Source organism: Otolemur garnettii, unplaced genomic scaffold (genome assembly GCF_000181295.1).
Source record: "Otolemur garnettii isolate 467f Iridium unplaced genomic scaffold, OtoGar3 scaffold00031, whole genome shotgun sequence".
Lineage (NCBI taxonomy): Eukaryota > Metazoa > Chordata > Mammalia > Primates > Galagidae > Otolemur > Otolemur garnettii.
In genome coordinates, this window is record NW_003852426.1 from 13,736,056 (window position 1) to 13,747,041 (window position 10,986).

The 10,986-nt window shown below is 46.4% G+C and overlaps 1 protein-coding gene across 1 annotated transcript in view; it reads left to right on the forward strand.

Annotated features, from left to right (window-relative positions):
- The window catches only part of CUL9 (cullin 9), a 38,878-nt gene that overhangs the window by 13,308 nt on the left and 14,584 nt on the right, over positions 1 to 10,986 (forward strand). The window contains exons 11-26 of the mRNA XM_012804673.2: positions 85 to 302; positions 1,095 to 1,341; positions 1,429 to 1,534; positions 2,078 to 2,305; positions 2,585 to 2,675; positions 2,813 to 2,984; positions 5,473 to 5,578; positions 5,873 to 5,968; positions 6,194 to 6,369; positions 6,634 to 6,767; positions 7,133 to 7,312; positions 7,514 to 7,623; positions 7,699 to 7,881; positions 8,021 to 8,181; positions 8,452 to 8,680; positions 8,774 to 8,963. Coding sequence (XP_012660127.1) covers positions 85 to 302; positions 1,095 to 1,341; positions 1,429 to 1,534; positions 2,078 to 2,305; positions 2,585 to 2,675; positions 2,813 to 2,984; positions 5,473 to 5,578; positions 5,873 to 5,968; positions 6,194 to 6,369; positions 6,634 to 6,767; positions 7,133 to 7,312; positions 7,514 to 7,623; positions 7,699 to 7,881; positions 8,021 to 8,181; positions 8,452 to 8,680; positions 8,774 to 8,963 — 2,627 coding nt within the window. The remainder of the gene's footprint in view (positions 1 to 84; positions 303 to 1,094; positions 1,342 to 1,428; positions 1,535 to 2,077; positions 2,306 to 2,584; positions 2,676 to 2,812; positions 2,985 to 5,472; positions 5,579 to 5,872; positions 5,969 to 6,193; positions 6,370 to 6,633; positions 6,768 to 7,132; positions 7,313 to 7,513; positions 7,624 to 7,698; positions 7,882 to 8,020; positions 8,182 to 8,451; positions 8,681 to 8,773; positions 8,964 to 10,986) is intronic.

Below are 10,986 nucleotides of genomic sequence, written 5' to 3' on the forward strand. Positions count from 1 at the left end.
CAACTGCAGGGCCCTCTGCACATGCTTCCCTAACTCCATTGCATTCACTGTCAATTTCTTCTTGGGTCACCTCCCTTCACCCAGGTGCTCCTCTGCAGTGAGAAATGGCCTGCTCCTACTCAACTTGCTTTTGTGCAACCACCACACTCTGGGAGACCAGATTATAACCCGAGAGCTGAGAGACACCTTGTTTAGGCACTCAGGGATAGCACCGGGGACAGAACCTATGCCGACCACACGCACCGTCCTCATGATGCTTCTTAACCGCTATTCAGAGCCACCAGGCAGTCCTGAGCATACAGGTACTCCTGTGGAGTGGGGGGCTGGTTCTGCTGAGAAATCATACAGTGCCAGCCTTTGGCCAGGAAGGCTAAGGTTTACATACCAGCTCCTTACTGGAAAGACACAAGAAATTTTCAGGAAATGAGTGAGCATCATAGTGCTCAAGTTAGGGCTTAAGTAGAACTTCGTGACCAAGAGGAGAGGGAGACTCTAGAACAAGTACAAGGAAACTGCCTTCTCTGAATGACTTTAAATATAAGTGGTTCTTGTCTTGTCTGGGTTAGGTCTGGTTCAGTTTCACTGGACAGTAGATTGGTTGAAATGACATCTAGAGAGGCCTTCTTAAGAGTTGCAATTTATGGTATAGAAAGTTTGTGACTAGAAATATGAAATATGGGGAAGAAATGCTTTGTGATTAAAAAACAAGTGAAAATCCACAAGTACAAGGGATATTGAAAGGGCAATATGTAGCTTTAAAGTCTTTATATCTAAAGCTACCATGCAGGTGGTATAAGGATGTAATTATAATGCTAGTATTTGTTATAGCTAACATTTAATAAAAAGGTAATCATATGATTGTATGAGATTAAAAAATGTGTTTTAACTTGACAGTGTTTGCTATACTAGATTTTTTAAAGAATGTAGTTAAGTATATATCTAGGACCAGAAAAGAAAATCTGTTGTAGTTTGACATCCTCAATATGGGAGGAAATGTTGGATTGATTTTCTGGACATTCCCATTTCTTGGTTTAACTAACTAGTAAGACTCTTCTTTATATACATTTTTCCCCTCCGGTGTGTCTGGGCTGCAGCACTGGAGACCCCCAGCACCCAGGGCCAGGATGGGTCCCCTGAGCTACTGATTCGATCCCTGGTGGGGGGCCCATCTGCAGAACTACTCTTGGACTTGGAGCGCACACTATGCCATGAGGCTAGCCCAGGGAGTGCAGTGAGGCCTCTTCTCAAGCGCCTCCAGCAAGAGACCCAGCCCTTTCTCCTGTTGCTGAGGACTCTGGATGCTCCGGGGCCCAACAAAACTCTGCTGCTGACTGTGCTAAGGTAAGGGGCCTGTTGAGGCACCCATGTGTTGGGGCAAAGGGAGCTGGCAGCATGTAAGGACTTCACTTCTTTCCATCCCCTCACCAGGGTCATGGTCCGACTGCTGGATTACCCGGAGGCAATGGTCCTCCCCTGGCATGAGGTCTTGGAGCCCTGCCTCAACTGTCTGAGTGGCCCTAGCAGTGATCCTGAGGTACCAGAGCCTTGGCAAAGGTGGGGGAGGTAGAGGCACAAACTGCGTTATGAGGCTGTGGAGGGGGGAGAGAAGAGCCTTTCTGAATAGGGCTCAGGGTGCTGGGGTGGGTGGATAGAAAGAGTAGTGCTAACATCATCTAAGAGGTTCTAGAACTGGGGTCCTTTGGCTGGACCTGGATTTTAGTTTCTGGGTTTAGGAGAAGTTCATGTTCACCAATCCAAACAGTCCTTACTCTCCACCTCAAGGGTTTGTGCATTATACAGTGAGGTTCAGACACCAAGGTTAGCTCTTGAGAGATAATTTGGCCCTGGCAGAAAGAAGCCTGGGAAGCTGTAGCCAAGCTCTGCTACTGACAACTTACTCTAAAGTCCCAGCACCCCTATTTCTCTTCCACCCTATCGTTTGTGTTCTCCTTTCCCTGGGCTTTTGCATTTCTCCAAAACCTTAGCCACTATGCTTGCTATACTAAACCCATCCCTTAACCCTTATACACCCTGCCCTTTGTTTCTCTTAAATTAATCCTTGTGCCTCTGGGGTCAGATTGTTCAGGAGCTGATCTCCTTCTTGCATCGCCTGGCCTCAATGCATAAGGACTATGCTGTAGTGCTTTGTTGCCTGGGAGCAAAAGAAGCCCTCTCCAAAGTCCTGGACAAGCACTCAGCTCAGCTGTTGCTGGGCTGTGAGCTTCGAGACCTGGTGGCAGAGTGTGAGAAACATGCACAGCTCTATAGCAAACTTACCTCCAGCATCCTGGCTGGCTGCATCCAGGTGAGGGGGCTTATAAGTCTGGAGCTAAGGGAATGTAAATCAGAAGCATGGGAGGGGGATTCAGTCTGTTCCTTCTTTGGTATCCCTGTTTGGCACAGGTAGTAGCAAATCTGGGGCACTTGTTCCCTAACCTTTACTCTACGTGGTTCTGTCAAAATATGAGGAGAAAGGGGTTGAGTGTTCTATTGCACCTTGACTTTTTCCTCTATCCCTGTTTCTGGATGTTTCTCCATATTCCTCCCTCTCCCCTTCCTGTTTTTCTCAATATTCCGGCTGCAGATGGTGCTGGGCCAGATAGAAGACCACAGACGAACTCACCAACCCATCAATATCCCCTTCTTTGACGTGTTCCTCAGGCATCTCTGCCAGGGTTAGTGCCCCCATCTGTCTTCTCTTGGCTCCCATCCCGCATCTGTTCTCTCCTTCCCTTCCTGATCCCTACTCTCTTCTTTTTTTCTCTCTCAACTAACCAGACTGTGACCTCCACCCTTTCCCACTTGTCCCCAGGCTCCAGTGTGGAAGTGAAGGAGGACAAGTGCTGGGAGAAGGTGGAGGTGTCCTCCAACCCTCACCGGGCCAGCAAGCTGACAGACCGTAACCCCAAAACCTACTGGGAGTCCAACGGCAGCACTGGCTCCCACTACATCACCCTGCACATGCACCGTGGTGTTCTTGTTAGGTGTGAACACAACCATGTGTGTGCTCATGTGCATGCGCACACACGCATTCTGTTATTCCCCAGTATTTCTCCCCAATGTACCTATGTACACACAACCCCATCTATAACCCCAATGCCCAGGGACACACTTAAACCCATTTTGTGTGGCAAACAGAGAACACATTTCACTGTGGTGAGTATAGACATTTCCTCACTCCCTGAGCCTAGTGATTTGTACCTCAATGGTACCAATGTCACTGCCCTGTACTTAGTGTTTTGGGGTTTTTTTGAGAGTCTCACTATGTTGCCCTTGGTAGAGTGCTGTGGCATCACAGCCCACAGCAACCTTAAACCCTTGGGCTTAAGTGATTCTCTTGCCTCAGCCTCCCAGGTAGCTGGGACTATAGGTGCCCACCACAATGCCTGGCTATTTTTTTTTAATTTTTATTAAATCATAGCTGTGTACATTAATGCAGTCATGGTGTACAGTGTGCTGGTTTTATATACAATTTGAAATATTTTCATCAAACTGGTTAACATAGCCTTCATGGCATTTTCTTAGTTATTGTGTTAAGACATTTATATTTTACATTTAGAAAGATTCACATGTATTTTTTTGTTGCAGTTGTCATTATTTAGCTGGCCCAGGCTGGGTTCAAACCCTCCAACCTCGGTGTATGTGGCTGGTGCCATAACCACAGTGCTACGGGTGCAGAGCCATGTGCTTAGTGTTGAGGGAAATCAACAACTCACCATTTCTCCTGTGGGCATTTGTTTAATACCAGGCTTTTATGCCAGGCACTGTGCAGAGGAGCTACATGGGCCATAAGATAGGGCCTATGTTTGGGGATCTTGTGTTCTAGTTGGGGAGCCAGGCTAAAATATCAGTAAGAGCACAGGGTAAAGAGAAATATTATAGTTGACATGAACCTTGGATCCCGAGGCATACTGCAGGCTCAGAGGAGGCTTCCTTCTGGAAGGAAGGGATGATTGAGCTGAATTTTGAAATTGAAATTAGCTAGATAAAAAGGAGGCAGCAGATTTTCCAGGAATAAAGATAGTGTACATGCAAAATGAAAACAAAGTGTCATATTTAGAGGAACTTTAATTGTATTTGGCTAGAATGAAGGGTGTGCATATCAGAGGGACAAGCACTGAAGCCAAAAGTTGGCGCAGATCAAAACGAGTTTCTTCAGCTAGCAAGTTTGAACTTTATTCCCATACTTGGAGAGCCATTGAAGGGTTTTAAGAAGAGAAGAGGCAAAACTAGGTTTTTAAAGAAAGCTGACTCTGGCAATTATGGGAGTTTGGGATAGAGGCCAGGAGAAAGAAGTGGAAGGTTTATGCAGTGATCTAGTTGAGAAATTATCAGTGTGTTTAGTTAGGTGGCAGGAATAAGAGTAGAGGGGAAAGAATGGACTGGGAAATACTTGGAGGTGAGACCTACAGTACTTGCCGTTGATTGGGTAAGTGATGCCATGAGAGGGAAAGGTCCACAGTGACAGTGTGTTCTTCTTTGGGGTACTGGGTAGATGGCAGTCTTTTTTTTTTTTTTTTTGAGATGGAGTCTCAAGCTGTCCCCCTGGGTAGAGTGCTGTGGCATCACTCACAGCAATCTCCAACTCCTGGGCTCAAGGGAGTCTCCTGCCTCCGCCTCCCAAGTAGCTGGGACCACAGGTGCCTGCCACAACGCCTGGCTATTTTTTTTGGTTGCAGCCATCATTGTTGTTTGGCAGGCCTGGGCTGGATTCGAACCTGCCACCTTAGGTTTATGTGGCTGGTGCCTTAGCCACTTGAGCCACAGGCGCCGAGCCTAGATGGCAGTCTTACTTCTTAGGAGAGAAGGAAGGCAGGAAGGTTTGTGTGGACAGTTTATATTTTATTAGGGCATGTGGGCTTTGTGGTACCTGTGGGACATGACATGGAAATGTCTGTTGGGTACACACCATGAAGGCTCAGGGGAGCAGTCTGGGCTAGAGGTGAGGATTTGGAGTCATTTGTATATAATTGTCAGGTGAAACTATGGGTTTAAATGAAGCCACTTTGGGGAAACACAAAGGAAAGAGGAGAGGATCTGGGGAAGACTGATGTGTCAGAGCCAGCAGAGGAACAAAAACCTAAGAAGAAAGTGATGGGTTGAAGTTTTGTGGTTGGTTTAGTTTTATTTTGTTTTCATTTTTTCGTGGCTGGGCTAGCGTGTAATGGTGTCATCAAAGCTCATTGCAACCTCAAATTCCTGGGTTCAAGCAATCCTGCTACCTCTGCCTCCCAAGTAGCTGGGACTATAGGTATTCACCACCATGCCCAGCTAATTTTATTATTTTTTGTAGAGATAGGGTCTTACCTTGTTTTCCATGCTGGTCTTAAACTCCTGGGCTCAAGTAATCCTCCCACCTTAGTTTCCCAAAGTGTTGGGAATACAGGCCTCAGCCACTGCACTGGCCAGGTTACAGTAGTTTTGAACTATGAGCAGAGCTCAGGTTTGACTGTTTCCTTTCTCCTTTCCTAGGCAGCTCACTCTGCTGGTGGCCAGTGAGGACTCAAGTTACATGCCTGCCAGAGTGGTGGTGTTTGGGGGTCACAGCACCAGCTGCATCAGCACTGAGCTCAATGCGGTGAGGACCCTTGTGCCCCATTCACCTTGCTCCTGCCCTTCTGTTTGCCCAAAGGCCTTGTTATGGGAAGGACACAGTCCCTGGGGAATGGCCACGTCCCTTTCCCTGAGAAGGCATCACCTTGTAAACAGCAAGAGTAGAATTAGGGATGTGGAGCCATGTAGGTTCCTGGGCTCAGTGCAGGAGAAGTGAAGGGCACATAGCATAACCAACTTGGTTGTTGTCAACAGTTTTTCCAGCCCCACTTCTGGAGGTAACAGCTTACCTTCTCCCTCCTTTTCCTCACCCTGCCAGGTGAATGTGATGCCCTCTGCTAGCCGGGTGATCCTCCTAGAAAACCTGAACCGTTTCTGGCCCATCATCCAGATCCGCATAAAGCGCTGCCAGCAGGTGGGGTGAGGGAAGAAGCTGGGGGTTGAGGATTAGAAGGTAGCACAGGGTCTCTATAGTAGCTGGATTCTCTAACATTTGGGGAGCCTTGGTCTGCTTGAGAGATGGTTAAGTTCCAGAAATGTGGAGATGCCCTAAGCAGCTCTAGGAAACTCAGGGTATGAGGCCTGGATCTGGTAGTCCTTAGTGGTTCAGGTGACAGATAAGTCTTTGCATGTGTTACAGGGTGGCATCGACACCCGGGTTCGGGGTGTGGAGGTCCTGGGCCCCAAACCCACTTTTTGGCCACTATTTCGGGAGCAGCTGTGTCGCCGTACATGCCTCTTCTACACAATTCGGGCACAAGCCTGGAGCCGGGATATAGCAGAAGACCGCAAATGCCTCCTCCGGCTCTGTCCCAGGTGGGTGGGACACAAGGAGGGAAGATGGTTAAACAATCAGGACACTTCAAGAAGTAGGTAATGGAAGCTATGCTTCTATGGGAATCTGAAAGGTAAAGCTGCAGTCAGGACAGGAAAGGAAAAGTGAATATAGGTGAGAAGTGTTTCTGTTAGGGAAGACTTGGGTAAGGGACCAAGCATGGGGTGACTGGGAGTTGATTTGCACTTGACTGGAGGCCCGGGAAGTCTGTGCTTTTAATCTGTGACCATACTGTTTGTTTCCAGATTAAACAGGGTTTTGCGCCACGAGCAAAATTTTGCTGATCGCTTCCTCCCTGATGATGAGGCCGCCCAAGCATTGGGCAAGACCTGCTGGGAGGCCCTGGTCAGCCCCCTGGTGCAGAACATCACCTCCCCTGGTAACCATCCCAGCACCTGGCCCTACTAACCAGCTCCTTGTAATTATTCCCAGGGATAACCTGAGTTAATACTCTTGGTTCTCTTGGTTCCTGTCTTTATCCCTGAAGGCCTGCCACCTCAGTGTTCCTCTCTCCTTCCTGCCCCAGGGACTGCTCCCTGAGACTCTGGTATTTGAATCTTCCCTGCCACCTCACCCTGTTACCATATCCCCAGACTCCAGCTGAAGCAGACGTTGGTGAGGGGAGGATGTAGGGCCCTGCTGCTCCCAAACCTTTTTGTACAATTGCTCTTCCTCCCTCCTCTGCCCTGGGCTGTCTGTCGCCCCATTTCCCATAGAGACTGTTCCTGTCCTATCTTCTTTCAGATGCGGAAGGTGTGAGTGCCCTGGGATGGCTGCTACATCAGTACTTAGAGCAAAGAGAGAACTCTCGGAAACCCTTGAGTAGAGCAGCATCCTTTGCTTCTCAAGTTCGTCGCCTTTGCCACTTACTGGTTCACGTGGAGCCTCCTCCTGGGCCGCCTCCTGAGTCATCCACTAGGCCCTGTAAGTAGCAGCTGTGGCCACTTGAGCTAAGTCCTTGGGAAGTGTGATATCTGGCTCCTTTCTCCTCCCTGGATTTTACTTTCCTTACTGATTCGCTATGAGCTTTGCCAGGCCCCTGGCACCTCTGGGCCTTTTGAAAGGGTCAGCACCCAAGAACTGTATGCTCACTCAGGCTAAGATGAGTGCCCTCTGTCTCTGCAGTCAGCAAGAACAGTAAGAGTCGGGATCGGAGCCTGGAACCTTCACCAGTTCTTCCAAGCAGCACCCTGAGGAACATAAGCCAGTGCTGGCTGAGCGTGGTGCAGAAGCAGGTGGGCAGAAGAAGCTGGAGTCTGAGGAGAAGAGAGGCTGCTCTGTTTATGTTATTTCTTGCCTTTTCTTTTCAGGTCAGCAGATTCCTAGCTGCCGCCTGGAGGGCCTCAGACTTTGTGCCTCGTTACTGTAAACTCTATGAACACTTGTGGAGAGCAGGCTCAGAGCTGTTTGGGTCTCGGGCAGCCTTCACCTTGGCTCTGCGCAGTGGCTTCTCTGGAGCCTTGCTGCAGCAGTCCTTCCTCACTGCGGCTCATGTGAGTCTCACCAGCCAACCTGACCAACCATGGGCCATAAGCTCATCTTCACGTTCACCTCTTTTCATACTCCAGACTCCTATTCTACTCTCCTGTTCCATTTTTCATAGTTTGCTTGTGCCCTTTCCATTGCCCCCAGATGAGCGAGCAGTTTGCTAGGCACATTGACCGACATATCCAGGGTGGCCTGATTGGTGGAGCCCCTGGAGTGGAAATGCTGGGGAGGCTTCAGCGGCACCTGGAACCCATCATGGTCATTTCTGGCCTGGAGCTGGCCACAACTTTTGAGCACTTCTACCAGTGAGTGCAGGTCCAGAAAGGTAGGAGGTGGGATTTCCAGATTCTAAAGAAGGGGAAGTTTTGAGTCTTAGCAGGAAGATGAAGTAAGAGACAGTGGGAAGGAAAGATTAAGTTGTGGAGATGGCCATGCACTGGAGGAAAGGGAGTGGTAAGGAAGAGGTGAAGTAGGGCCTGTGACTCAGGCTGCAATAGAGGGACCTACATTCTGGAGTGGGAGGCTGGACCACTCTGGCACCCTTGCTAAGCCTTGGCCCGGGCTGCATGCTGCAGGCACTACATGGCAGATCGTCTCCTGAGTTTGGGCTCAAGCTGGCTGGAAGGAGCCGTGCTGGAGCAGATTGGCCTCTGCTTCCCCAACCGCCTGCCCCAGCTGATGTTGCAGAGCCTGAGTACCTCTGAGGAGCTGCAGCACCAGTTCCACCTATTCCAGCTCCAGCAGCTTGACAAATTATTCTTGGAGCAGGAGGATGAGGAGGAAAAGGGACTGGAGGAAGTGGAGGTAAGAGCAAGGAGAAAGAGTGAGACAATAGAGTAGGGATCCTAGACCAAAGAAAAGGAGCCCAAGGACCCTTGAAATCTTTCTGTCCCTCAGGAGGAAGAAGAGGAAGAAGAGGCTGAAAAAGAACTATTTATTGAAGATCCAAGCCGAACAGTTTCTATACTGGTCCTGTCACCACGCTGCTGGCCTGTCTCCCCACTCTGTTACCTGTACCATCCCAGAAAGTGTCTTCCCACAGAATTCTGTGATGCCCTTGACCGTTTCTCCAGTTTCTACAGCCAGAGTGAGGAGCTAGGGAGAGGAAATTGGAGATTGGGGTGAGATTTGGGATGGCAAGAGAGAAAAAGGAGAGGACTTTTGGATAAGAGTGTGTAGATAAGTAGAAAAATATAACAATCCTAGACAAGGGTGAAAAAATATGGGTTGTAGTTTTATTAGTTTCTGCTTTTAGCAGTTCCTTCAACTTTCTATGAATTTGTTTTATTTTCTTTTTCTAACTTCAAGTTAGTTGCTTACTTAATTTTTAGTCTTTCCAGACCTTTGTTCAAATAGATTATTAAGGATATTCATTTGCCTCTCAGTATTATTTTAGCTGCATTCTATAACATTTTCTTATTTTAAAATGTTTTATTGGAGTATAACTAGTATTCAGAAAAGTGTACATTTTTAATTATAAGGCATAATGAATAATTTCCATATACATCCATATATCCACCACCTAGATCAAGATGCAGAATATTTTTAGTGCCCCAGAAAGCTTCCTCCTTCATGTCTCCTTCCCAGTGTCTTCCTCCAAAAGAAACCATCATTCTTCCCTTTATCAGCTTAGATTTGTGCTGATATTTGAACATATAAGTGGATCATAGAGTATTCTACTGTGTCTGATTTCTTTTGTACAACATAATGTCTATAGGAGTTATCTTGGTTATTAGTTCTATCATTGGTTCTTTTCTATTTGCTGAGTCATATTCCATTGTATGAATGTTTACCGTTTCTGCTGTTTATGGACATTTGGGATGTTCAGTAAGTTGTTTTTTTAGATAGGATTTTTATTATTTAGTTCCAAGAATTTTCTAATTTCCATTATTGTTTCATTTTTGATTAGTTTTTTTAAAGTATATTTTTAAATTTTCAAATAAATTATTTTTGTTCAGTTATTTTTTTATGTTAGATTTCTACCTTCATTCCCTTGAGGCCAAAGAACATGGTTCTGTGATTCTGAATATTTACAATTTACTGAGACTTCCTTTATGGTCTATTAGGTGGTCAGATTTTATGTTTCATGTGTGTTATGTTTCACGTGTGTTATGTTTCATGTGTATATTTATGTATGAGATGTATTCGGCTGAATGGGGAGGCTCATGCCTATAATCCTGGCACTCTGGGAGGCTGAGGTGGGTAGATTGCTTGAGCTCAGTTGTTCAAAAGCAGCCTGAGCAAGAGCGAAACCTCATCTCGACTAAAAATAGAAAAACTAGCCAGGCATCGCTGTGGATCCCTGTAGTCTGAGCTACTTGGAAGGCTGAGGTAGGAAGAGCATTTGAGCCCAAGAGTTTGAGGTTGCTGTGAGCTAGGCTGACACAACAGCGCTACCCAGGGCAATGGAGTAAGACTCTGTCTCAGAGGAAAAAAGAGAAAGAAGAAGGTATATTCTTCTGTGATTAGGTACAAGAGTCTACATATTTCAGTAAATTGACCTTGTTAATTCTATTGTTCACATCTTCTGTATCCTTACTAATTTTTTTCTACTTGATCTGCTACTGAAAGAGGTGTGCTAAAATTCACCATTATGATAGTGAACTTTTGAACTGTTAATCATGTCAATTTTATTTCATATATGTATATGTACATATAGTTGGCTATATTATTAGATATAAGTTTAAAATTATTGGGCAGTGCCTGTGGCTCAAAGGGATAGGGCACCGGCCCCATATGCCGGAGGTGGGTTCAAACCCAGCCCCAGCCAGAAAAAAAAAAAAAACCTGCTAAAATTATTTAACAGTGCCATCTAGTAGAACTTTCTGCAGTGGTGGAAAAGGCTTTGATTTGCACTATTCAATGTGATAGCCATTTGTACCTATTAACCACTTGGAATGTGGCTAATACAACTGAGGAACTGAATATTTAATTTTATTCCATTTTAAATAGTTTAAATTTAAATAGTTACATGTGCTTAGTGGCTACCATAATAGACTATACAGGTGTAGAAACTTCAGGATAAATTAAACCTTTCCATTATTATGAAGTTGCCTCCCTTCTTTCTAATAAAACTTTTTCTGGCTTGGCGCCTGTGGCTCAACCGGCTA